The sequence below is a fragment of the Carassius auratus genome, chromosome 18 (genome assembly GCF_003368295.1).
Source record: "Carassius auratus strain Wakin chromosome 18, ASM336829v1, whole genome shotgun sequence".
Taxonomy (NCBI): Eukaryota; Metazoa; Chordata; class Actinopteri; order Cypriniformes; family Cyprinidae; genus Carassius; species Carassius auratus.
In genome coordinates, this window is record NC_039260.1 from 19045865 (window position 1) to 19057579 (window position 11715).

An 11715-nucleotide genomic window follows, 5' to 3' on the forward strand; every position below is an offset into this window, starting at 1 on the left:
TTTTGGGTCATTGTCTTGTTGAAACAACCATTTCAAGGGCATGTCCTCTTCAGCATAGGGCAACATGACCTCTTCAAGTATTTTAACATATGCAAACTGATCCATGATCCCTGGTATGCGATAAATAGGCCCAACACCATAGTAGGAGAAACATGCCCATATCATGATGCTTGCACCTCCATGCTTCACTGTCTTCACTGTGTACTGTGGCTTGAATTCAGAGTTTGGGGGTCGTCTCACAAACTGCCTGTGGCCCTTGGACCCAAAAAGAACAATTTTACTCTCATCAGTCCACAAAATGTTCCTCCATTTCTCTTTAGGCCAGTTGATGTGTTCTTTGGCAAATTGTAACCTCTTCTGCACATGCCTTTTTTTTAACAGAGGGACTTTGCGGGGGATTCTTGAAAATAGATTAGCTTCACACAGACGTCTTCTAACTGTCACAGTACTTACAGGTAACTCCAGACTGTCTTTGATCATCCTGGAGGTGATCATTGGCTGAGCCTTTGCCATTCTGGTTATTCTTCTATCCATTTTGATGGTTGTCTTCCGTTTTCTTCCACGTCTCTCTGGTTTTGCTCTCCATTTTAAGGCATTGGAGATCATTTTAGCTGAACAGCCTATCATTTTTTGCACCTCTTTATAGGTTTTCCCCTCTCTAATCAACTTTTTAATCAAAGTACGCTGTTCTTCTGAACAATGTCTTGAACGACCCATTTTCCTCAGCTTTCAAATGCATGTTCAACAAGTGTTGGCTTCATCCTTAAATAGGGGCCACCTGATTCACACCTGTTTCTTCACAAAATTGATGACCTCAGTGATTGAATGCCACACTGCTATTTTTTTGAACACACCCCTTTCAACTAATTCAACTAATTGCCCAATTGCACAGCCTTAAGAGCGTGCATATCATGAATGCTGGGTCTCATTTGTTTTCTGAGAATCTACTGAACCTACTGGTAACTTGTTTGCCACGTAGCAATAAAGAAATATACGAAAAACCTTGATTATTCTGGTTAGTCACATTGTACTGCTATTATTTTGAACAAGACTGTATATACCCTTGAACTTGGCCAATCTTATGCGATCAGCCCTTTCTGTGTTCTGGTTTGTGTGGAACCACAGAGGATGTGTTAAATAAGCCATTAGGCCTTGATATTAGAGGTACTACCATGAGAAAAGACACATTTTGAGCAAAAAGACATGTTAATTTATGTGCATCCATGCTCTTGTTTTATTTACAGTAAGATGTCATTGATGCAAAAATGAAGTAGGAATTACTGTTTTTCCACATTGTCTAAATTTCTACCTCAATTTTAGTGATAATTTTCTCATTCGAATATCCCCCTATTTTATTAGGAACTCATTTTAATTTATAGTTTAGTGAATGAGACTCAATTTTTTTTTTTTTCTGTAAGAGCTTTGAAGTCACTGATTTATTTGACAGTTCTGGCTCAACCTAAATTACAGTGCACATTTAAAATGTTTGAGTTGCATACTACATGTGTTTGTGACCTGGGTTTGTTGTGTTTCTGTTAAGATATGCCTGCATGATGGTGTTCTTCCTCAGCAACATGATAGAAAACCAGTGTATGTCCACTGGTGCCTTTGAAATCACACTTAATGGTGATGATTATTTTATGACTGATGATTAATTAAAGATCAAAATATAGCAGTGCAATCATTTCACATTGTTAAAATGACATGATGTTTCATCCTGGTGACTCTTTATCTGCGCATGCATGTTTATGTGCTCACAGATGTTCCCGTGTGGTCAAGATATTAAATGCATCCACAAGGTTTCTCCTAGTGTTCTTTTCCATCTTTTCCATCTAGGTGTGTGATGCGAAGCTTTGGTGTGTGTGTGTGAAGGCATTAATGAAGGTTTGCTCTGGTGCAGCCTGGATCTCCAGCTGTCTCTCACTGCTCCATGGCTCTCTCTGTCTCCACAGCCCCGCAGTCCTCTGCTAAGAATGATTACCTGCAGATATTCTGCAGTCACTGACCAATAAAAACACATGCTGTTAAGTGGGAAAATTGGTGTTAAACAGTATTCACCTGCGTGTAGTAGACTGCTGTATTAATTAATGAAATCAGTTTTGAATATTCAAACTTGTAATATGTGCAGAACTACAGTTCTGTATTTGATTTCTCTCTCTCTCTCGCTCTCATATTTTATTCATGCGTTCATCTTTCTTCATATGATTTTGTGCCAATTTATTAATTCTGCTGATGTTCACGCTAATTCTCAGCGAATGTTTTAGACAACAGTATTAATTAGAAAGTATAAACGGTTATGTGAATTTATACAATCACTAAATGTGTAAATATCATCAAGGATGTTTTTTGATCATTATTAATATTTGTTTATATTGTTTTGAATAAATTTGGTTAAAATTGAGTCTTTTTCATTGGGAAACATTTTCTTTTCCACCAGAGGGCGCTCGGTGGCTCAGAAGACCGAATGCATTTAATCACATTAATCTTTCCGAACGGGTTTTGATGTTGTTGTTGTTGCTGTAGGAGACGTTTGTTCATTAAGCAGTGAGATTTTAAAACTGTTCGAAGTACTCAAATGAGGATACTAAAACGATTAAATAAATATGGTATACAGTTGTGTTTGATCGGTTCATCCTAAGCGATAAAGTAAGATATCACATGAATCATGTGGATCATTCGAGTGAGATTACATGTGACTTTTAATTATTAAAATATATTAGTTATACAATATTCCTTATGATTTGCCATATGAGGCTTTTTTAAAACCATGCATGTAAAGCTAACCTACCGTGTAACTTTCAGAGGACCATTAGATGGCGCTCGCTATTCAACTAGCGATCACGTGGCATGCTTTGCAAGGGAAGTAACTAAGTAAGAGTACGCGTGTTATGAAAAGGCGGCAAGGAAGTCGACTTTAAGTTAAAATCGGCCGCGTGCCGCCATCTTGTAGCAGAACTTCACTTGTGTATGCATCCCATTGACCTCCCATTCATTTTGGCGTCACTTTGACAGCGAATAACTTTACATCTGAAGCGTTTAAAGACTCCATTTGTCCATTATTTATTTCTAAAGATACACGACAATGTATAAAGGGCTCCAATACCTTCTATGTTACATTATGGCCCCGTAGAAACAGTTTTTGTAAAAAATAGGCTAACGATTGCTTCATAACCACCCGACTCTCTGTCGCATTACCGTACAGACAGGATGAGAAGCTCGCAGGCAATTAACTTAATATGGCATACTGGTGTTACATTTTAAAATACTATACAAAATAATTAATCAGAATACTTACTCCTGCTCACTCACGCCAAAGAACTCCCCGCTCAAGCTCGCCGTCTCTGCAAGATTAACGATGGCAGTTTGCACGCACAGCTACTAGAAGATTTACATCTGTCAGACAGGTTGCTGACGTCATCAAGCTTAGATAAAGCTTAGTCTGCGCCTCAGAAATGGAAGTGCTTAAAATACAAATTCCAATGGGGTCGCTTTGTCCATTTCTTTTACTGTCTATGGTTGTGAAACGAAATGTGATTTTTGTTCTATTTCTTTGTAACGTTAGTTCATTTTCAGCCAATTCTGAATTAACATCCATGTGGAGGCAGCGCGAGGTGAACGTAACCACGAGTTCTTCTTCAAACAGGCTATCTGTGCCATCAGTGCAATCATCATAATTAAATTTGCTTCTTGTATACTCATACTATTAGAATGGTCACCATTAGTAAAGCTAATTGAACTAGTTTCAATCCCTTTAGTAGGAAACTCTTGGTAGTTGCAATCGGTGTGGAGTGGTAAAAAAAAGGAGGGTAAGGTATGTCATTGGGGTCATCAGGTGGGAATCCTGCTTCATCAACCTTTCGTTGATTGAAGCCCACAACGTCTCCAGAAGGCTCAACGGTGTACCAAGCGTCCCAGATACACGCCACTCCATGCCATACCCTCTATATCCCTGATGGGCTCTGCATGGCAGGGGCGTCCTTCTCCCTGAGTCGACCCTAAGCCTGACCGCATACCATCTGTCTCTACCTTACTGCCCAGATGGGGTCCTTGCGCTTGATCCAGAGCCAGTTACTGCTTTTTTCAGCAGCACTTGATATGGACTTGATGGCCTATTGGAAAGAGCGACCCTTCACCCCTATTTTTTTTTCAGCAAACTGGTGGTAGATGTTGCAACAAATCCCCTGCATCCCACCTCCACTGGAAAGATGCTAGTCTTCCAGCCGTTCTGGGATACTTCAGCTGCCAGGTCGGAATATTTGTTCTTTTTCCTCTCATAAGCCTCTACAACCCCCTCTTCCCATGGAACTGTTAATTCGACAACATATACCAGCTTTATTGATGGAGACCCCATAGGACCATGTCTGGCCGGAGTGTTGTAGCTACTATTTCTGGGGAAAACACAAGCTTCTTATCAAGGTCCACTTCCAATTTCCAATCCTGCGCTGATAGCAGGAAGCTTGCATCTTTAAGTGTTATACAATGCTCTTGATGTTGGCCAGCTGGTACAAAATTTGTGAAGTTGACCTGTCCTGCCAATGTGTGTGGGAGGTTGTTTGTGGTGGTTCGTTTCTGTTCCAGTACTGATGCCAGCTCTCTAATACTTGGTTATGCCGCCAAGTATAGCACCCTTGGGTGAGACTTGTAGTGCACCCTGATAGAATGTGCCTTCGGGATGCAGGTACTTGACACAGGGAACCGGCGGGGTCTTCTCCATACAACTGTTTCAGATTTTGAGGGGAAGGTAGCAGGTCATATGTGGCTCTGATGACAAAACTCAGCCATGCTCCATCAATTTCTGAGACAGATGGGACAGGTGTTCCGCCGACATGAAATCTTTGGTCTGTGACTTGTCCTTTCATGATGGAGATGCTTCTGCACTTACTGGGCTTTAACTTCATCCTCGCCCATGTTATATTTTGATGAAATTTCTCCAGCAGTCTCTTGGTGCAGGGGAAAGTAGTCGTTCTCCTCCCACGACCCATTTTGAGGCTCTGATAATGATCTCCATTGCCATTGTGAAGGCTAATTTGGAGATGGTGCACCCCGCCATGATGCCTACCTCCAGCGGTTGCCAACTTGTGGTGAAGCCTGATGTTGTAAGGCAAAACTGTAGATCCTGGAAGTAGTGTTTCCCTAGATTTGTGATTATAGTCGGCACCTGGAGTGTATTCACAAGACTAAAGTTTGTTCGTTTGATAAAAGGTTGTTTGATAAATTCTTGTCAACATGCAGAGGGAGAGTCTAAATAAAATCTGTAATAAAAATCTAATGAATTGTGTTTTTCTTTTTGTTTATTTTTAATATTAGTTGCCAGTGTCACTCAGTTTAAACATCACAGCCATGTAAAATTACTGATAAAGTGATATGGCAAATATATTTTATGAGATTGTTACAACATTTTTGTAAAAATACGAGGGTGTTAAAATATGAAGTAAATAAAAAAATAATACCGAACATATTAAACATTTCGATTAAAAAAAAAAAATCATTTAGATTTTTTTTTTTTTTTTTTTTTTTGCAGAAGTGAGTTTAAGCTGGGAACAAAATAGTTTAAAATGCAATCTTATGTTCGGTTTTTATTTACAAAGAACATAATTAAAAATAATTTACATTTTAAAATTTTTATATTTTGTCCTAACGTGTTTATCACATGAAAATCAAATAACGGGATAGGGGCATGAAATGTACTGCACCGTTATCCTGTCTGAGTATTTTAAGTGGAAAAACACTGCCTTCTAGTGGTGTGTTGACGGCATTGTAGGCACGTAACAGCTATTTTTAATGTCATACAACCTCATATTGTGGTTATTACATAACTGGTTCTAAATAAATTATTTACAATGAAAATATATGTACAAATAAATTAAACGGGGGTAATGTTAAAAATGCAAAGAGGCAGTGCCAATGGCGCGTTATGAAGTCTCGCGAGACACAGACGAAGACGGGGCGAAATCAAGTCGCAGACGGAGGAAGGCAAGAAAAAGAGGGAGATCTTGACAAACTAAAAAAACCATTAAAATGTCAGGACGGTCCGTGCGAGCAGAGACACGCAGCCGCGCCAAAGATGATATCAAAAAAGTGATGGCGGCAATTGAAAGGGTCCGTCGGTGGTAAGTTGCTTGTTTAAAGAGGGAGACAAGTTTCTTTTCTTCCACGTTACAAAAATAAACTTCAGAGTGGCGGGGAAGATGACGTCATTCAGTAACATGATAGACAAGCAAGGCAACCAATGGGTTTCATTGTATACAGTTTATGGGCGTGTCAATGTGGATTTTAACAATCTGTTGGTGGTCTGTAATGGAGTGATTTTGTTATTTACATTTCTGCTTGGGATGTCTGAAATGTAAAAATAAACAGTTTAATATATTAATTTGAGTTAGTCTCTATTGTATTAAGCCTTATTATAACTATAAATACAAACTAGTATACATATATACTAGTAATACATATATTTTATTTATATAAAGATTTATACACTGTACTTTTTATTTCGTTGTGTCAAAAAAAAAGCACTTTTAAATTGAATATCTATTGCTAACTACCACTGAGAATAGCAGAAATGACAAAAAGCCTAAAAAAATACTATATTCCGATTTTTTTGGGGGGGAAAGTAACAATCTTAACAATTTTATTTCTTGTTCTTGTAATATAACCATTTTTGTGATGGAATATGTTTGTCCTCGTAGGGAAAAAAAGTGGGTTACAGTGGGAGATACATCATTACGGATTTTCAAATGGGTCCCGGTTACAGAAACTAAACAGGTGTGTATATCATGTCATCTCAAGCAGCTGGCCACTTCTCAGATGTCTTTCAAATGTCTTTTTGTCTTTCTTGCAGATATACAAGCCTAAAGTGTCAGGGACAGCAGTGAGGGAACTGAAGGGCTTTCCTACGGATGTAGTGTTAGAAAACGCCCGCTCTGTGCTACTGGATTTTCAGGGTAATAGAGGACTTAAGGTTATGTTTATGTCAAACATGAGGAAACTTGATATTTCCTCTGTAAACAATTCAGAAAATTCTCTCTCCCTCTCTCTCTGTATATATATAAAATGCAACACTGGTTTGTGTTAACATAACTGATATATTTCTTCAGGAGATTTCACACAAATATTTTTTATTCATCCACTTTCATAAACAGATGACAACAGTAACCAGAGTTTCCTATCAGATGCCTATCAGTCTAATACCAAAGTGGACAGCAGCAGCAACTCCAGTCCACAGCACGTGAGTGAGGCAGTGAGCCCTTCACACACACCCTACTTCCGTACAGAGGACTCCCAGCCGCCCACCCTGGGACAGGAGACCATGGATGCTGAGAGAGGTGAGACAGGCCGGTCGAAAAACATTCAGTAAAAAGATTATTTACCTAACTGACAAGGTAGATACGAAATGTTGGTCTTCAAAGCAAATGCAAGTTAGTATTATAATGCAAATAACATATAATGTGCTGATGGGGTATTATATTAAGCAGTAAAAACGGGTTTCAACATTAATTAATGTTAATAATTAAATTAGAATGATTTCTGAAGGATCATGTAAGACTGAAGACTCACAATTCACAATTTATTATTTTTGATCAACAGATGCAGTGTTGGTGAGCATTTAATTTAAAACATTCAAAAACCTTATTTATTCAAGTGCTATCAAACGATTAATCATGATTAATCGCATCCAAAATAAGTTTTTGTTAACATAATATGTGGGTGTACTATGTATATTTATTATGTATATATATAAATACACACAAATACAGTATAATTTTGAAAATATTTCCATGTACAGTACAGACCAAAAGTTTGGAGACACCTTCTCATTCAAAGAGTTTTCTTTATTTTCATGACTTTTAAAATTGTAGATTCACACTGAAGGCATCAAAACTATGAATTAACACATGTGGAATTATATATGGAATTATATACATAACAAAAAAGTGTGAAACAACTGAAAATCTGTCATATTGTAGGTTCTTCAAAGTAGCCACCTTTTGCTTTGATTACTGCTTTGCACACTCTTGGCATTCTCTTGATGAGCTTCAAGAGGTGGTCACCTGAAATGGTCTTCCAACAGTCCTGAAGGAGTTCCCCGAGAGATGCTTAGCACTTGTTGGCCCTTTTGCTTTCCATCTGCGGTCCAGCTCACCCCTAAACCATCTTGATTGGGTTCAGGTCTGGTGACTGTGGAGGCCAGGTCATCTGGCGCAGTACCCCATCACTCTCCTTCTTGGTCAAATAGCCCTTGATGCCTTCAGTGTGACTCTTCATAGTCATGAAAATAAAGAAAACTCTTTGAATGAGAAGGTGTGTCCAAACTTTTGGTCTGTACTGTATATATTTATATTAAACTTGAAACTATATTCATATAATTGACATTATATATATATATATATATATATATATATATATATATATATATATATATATATATATATATATATATATATATATTTTTTTTTTTTTTTTTTAAATGCATACACTTACATTTTTCCTTAAACATACACATGCATGTACACATTACCACCAGATCCTCCTATCAACCCTACTGGCAAATGGCATGTCAGGAACCACACTTCAATGGTTTGAGTCTTACCTATCAGATAGGTCCTTCAAAGTATCTTGGAGAGGTGAGGTGTCCAAGTCTCAAAATCTAACTACTGGGGTGCCTCAGGGCTCAGTTCTTGGACCACTTCTCTGTCTACATGGCATCATTAGGTTCTGTCATTCAGAAACATGGCTTTTCATACCACTGCTATGCTGATGACACTCAACTCTACCTCTCATTCCATCCTGATGATCCGACGGTAGCTATTCGCATCTCAGCTTGTCTAACAGGCATTTATTCCTGGATGATGGACCATCACCTTCAACTCAACCTTGCCAAGACAGAACTGCTTGTGATTCCAGCAAACCCATCGTTCTATCACAATTTCGCCATCAAGTTAGGCACATCAACAATAACTCCTTCAAAAACAGCTAGAAGCCTTGGAGTTATGATTGATGATCAGCTGACACATTGCTAAAACTGTCCGGTCCTGTAGATTTGCCTTATTCAACATCAAGAAGATCAAGCCCTTTCTTTCAGAACATGCTGCACAACTCCTTGTTCAAGCTCTTGTTCTGTCCAGGCTGGACTACTGCAATGTTCTCTTGGCAGGTCTTCCAGCCAATTCTATCAAACCTTTACAATTAATTCAGAACGCGGCAGCAAGATAAATTTTTAATGAGCCAAAAAGAATACGTCACACCTCTGTTTATCAATTTGCACTGGCTTCCAATAGCTGCTCGCATAAAATTCAAGGCATTGATGTTTGCCTACAAAACTACCACTGGCTCTGCTCCCATTTACCTAAATTTGTTACTTCAGACTTATGTGCCCTCTAGAAGCTTGCGTTCTGCAAGTGAACGTTGCTTGATTGTGCCATTCCAAAGAAGCACAAAGTCACTTTTACGGACTTTTAAATTAAATGTTCCCTTCTGGTGGAATGACCTCCCCAACTCAATCCGAGCAGCTGAGTCCTTAGCCATCTTCAAGAATCGGTTTAAAACACATCTCTTCCATCTTCATTTGACCATCTAACTTTAAAACTGACTATTCTAATTCTATTCTTAAAAAAATCTAACTACCTTTCTAATCTTTTTGTATTCTATTTTCTTTTCATTAATTATGCAATTGTATGTATGTGTGTGTATGTGTAAAGACCTCTAACTAACTTGCTCTATTCTTTTTTTTATTCTATCTGTTTTTTATTTATTATATTATTTTAAATCCCATGCTACGTGTACTGTGTTAAGCTAACTGAGACTTGTTATAGCACTTATATATCATTGCTCTTTTTGTTGTTTTTGATTGCTTCCACTGTTCTCATCTGTAAGTCGCTTTGGATAAAAGCGTCTGCTAAATGAATAAATGTAAATGTAAATGTAAATATACACAGTACACACATATTATGTAAACAAACTTTTTTTTTGGATGCAATTAATCACGATTAATTGTTTGACAGCACTAAAATATACATATAACTATAAAACTGTATTTTACGATTAAGTTTTTTTTATCTCCATTATTCTGAATAGTGATTATTACTGTAATAAATATTTGTTTTACTGTATCACAAACGACAATGACATATTTTATTAGCATAAGTGGCATAACATCATATAATTTTTTTTACAATAATGAAATTCTGAAATTATAATTAAGCCTCTCAGGCTCAAATTAAATTTTAGTAACAAGTACTTTAGTACATAAAATATGTATCTGGAGTAATAAGGTAGTTAGTTTTTAACTATTGCAATTCAGCAACGCCTGCCTTGAGAGGGTTAAGGGTATAATTGTATTGAAATGTCATAAAATAATGCCATAACAAAAAAAATCTAAATTTTCCATTAAATGTAATATTTAATTTACAGGTTTTTATATTATGATTTATTGTATGCATGTTCTTGACATGTTTTGTTAGATTAACCCAAGCATGTAAGATAACAGTAATGATGGTGCATCCTTCATTTCACATGCATACATGTATTTGCTTGTTTTATCTATCATATTTAGAGACATCAACAACCAGCAGTGAGGTAACAGATGAGCCTCCGACCCTCATTAAAGAAGATATGTTGTCTCTCTCTACTCAGGTAACATCCAATAGTCTTCAAATAAATCAAGTTGTTTGAACCTAGTGCATTGTGGGAATTAAAATATATGTTGTAAACATTATGAAAACCTGATTATGCTTTTCAAAGCAACTTGGTCGAATGCATGCCATGTGTGACATTATTGTTTTTGACAGGAGGAAGAGGAGGTGACTGGAGCCCCACCGCTAAAAAGAGTTTGCACCGAGCAAAACTCAACTCTCAGTTAGCACCATTATGCTGGACATTACAGGTCAAAAGTGTAGAAGTATTTCTAAAAGAGACTAAATTGTACATTTAAAAGACTTTTTACATCCTGCCAAATGCCTGAAATTCACTTTTAACGGATAAAGAAAAACGTTTTTTTTGTACTTTAAAAAGGTCACCTTAGATCTTGTCAGGTATTTTCTAAAGGTAAACAGTTTGTATTGCATGTTTCTCAATCTAAATCGAGAAAGGACTTTGTCAGTATAATACATGTGACTGCATGGAGTAATGATTATATGCAGTATGACTAAACAGTTGAATTTTAATATGTTAGTTTGTTTTGTGTTTGTGGCATTTCTAAAGATTATACAAATAAGTTTTATTGACCTGTTTTCTTGCATTTATATGCATTAAGGGCAGTTTTAAATAACATCTGTGTCATCTGTTTCTTGATTTGTTTGTTATTGTTCAATGAACTGCATCAAATTACCAAACCTTTTATAAAAAAAAATAAAAAATAAAAGGAATGCCTATCTTTTATAAATGGTAATGTATCTCAGTTTGTATTTTAAATATGAAAACGTCCACTTTCCAAAGTCTTTAAAGTATTTTTTTTTAAAAAAAAGATAAATATTTGTGTATGATCCGTGTAGTGCTGTCTGGTAAAAATTTATCTGGACATAGATGAAATAAACCACTTTAGATTTATGCAGCTTTGCTCTGACTGCATCATTTGCAAAGTTGTATGGCAGAGATAGAACACTATTGTACATGTGAAATGATTTTAAGGGCGAATACCAATATTATAATTTTCTTACAATTATATAGTTCCAATACAATGTTTAAATTAGTTTTTGTACATTTAACGATTTAACGATATTT

General features: G+C 36.7%; 1 protein-coding gene across 1 annotated transcript; it reads left to right on the forward strand.

Moving 5' to 3' along the window:
• The first annotated feature begins 5924 nt into the window (after positions 1–5924).
• bcl7bb (BAF chromatin remodeling complex subunit BCL7B b) lies at positions 5925–11341 on the forward strand. Its single transcript, XM_026287917.1, has 6 exons — positions 5925–6110; positions 6687–6762; positions 6839–6941; positions 7140–7322; positions 10550–10629; positions 10785–11341. The coding sequence occupies exons 1-6, from the start codon at positions 6019–6021 to the stop codon at positions 10854–10856; spliced, it is 606 nt and encodes a 201-aa protein (XP_026143702.1). The 5' UTR covers positions 5925–6018; the 3' UTR covers positions 10857–11341.
• Positions 11342–11715: the final 374 nt, after the last annotated feature.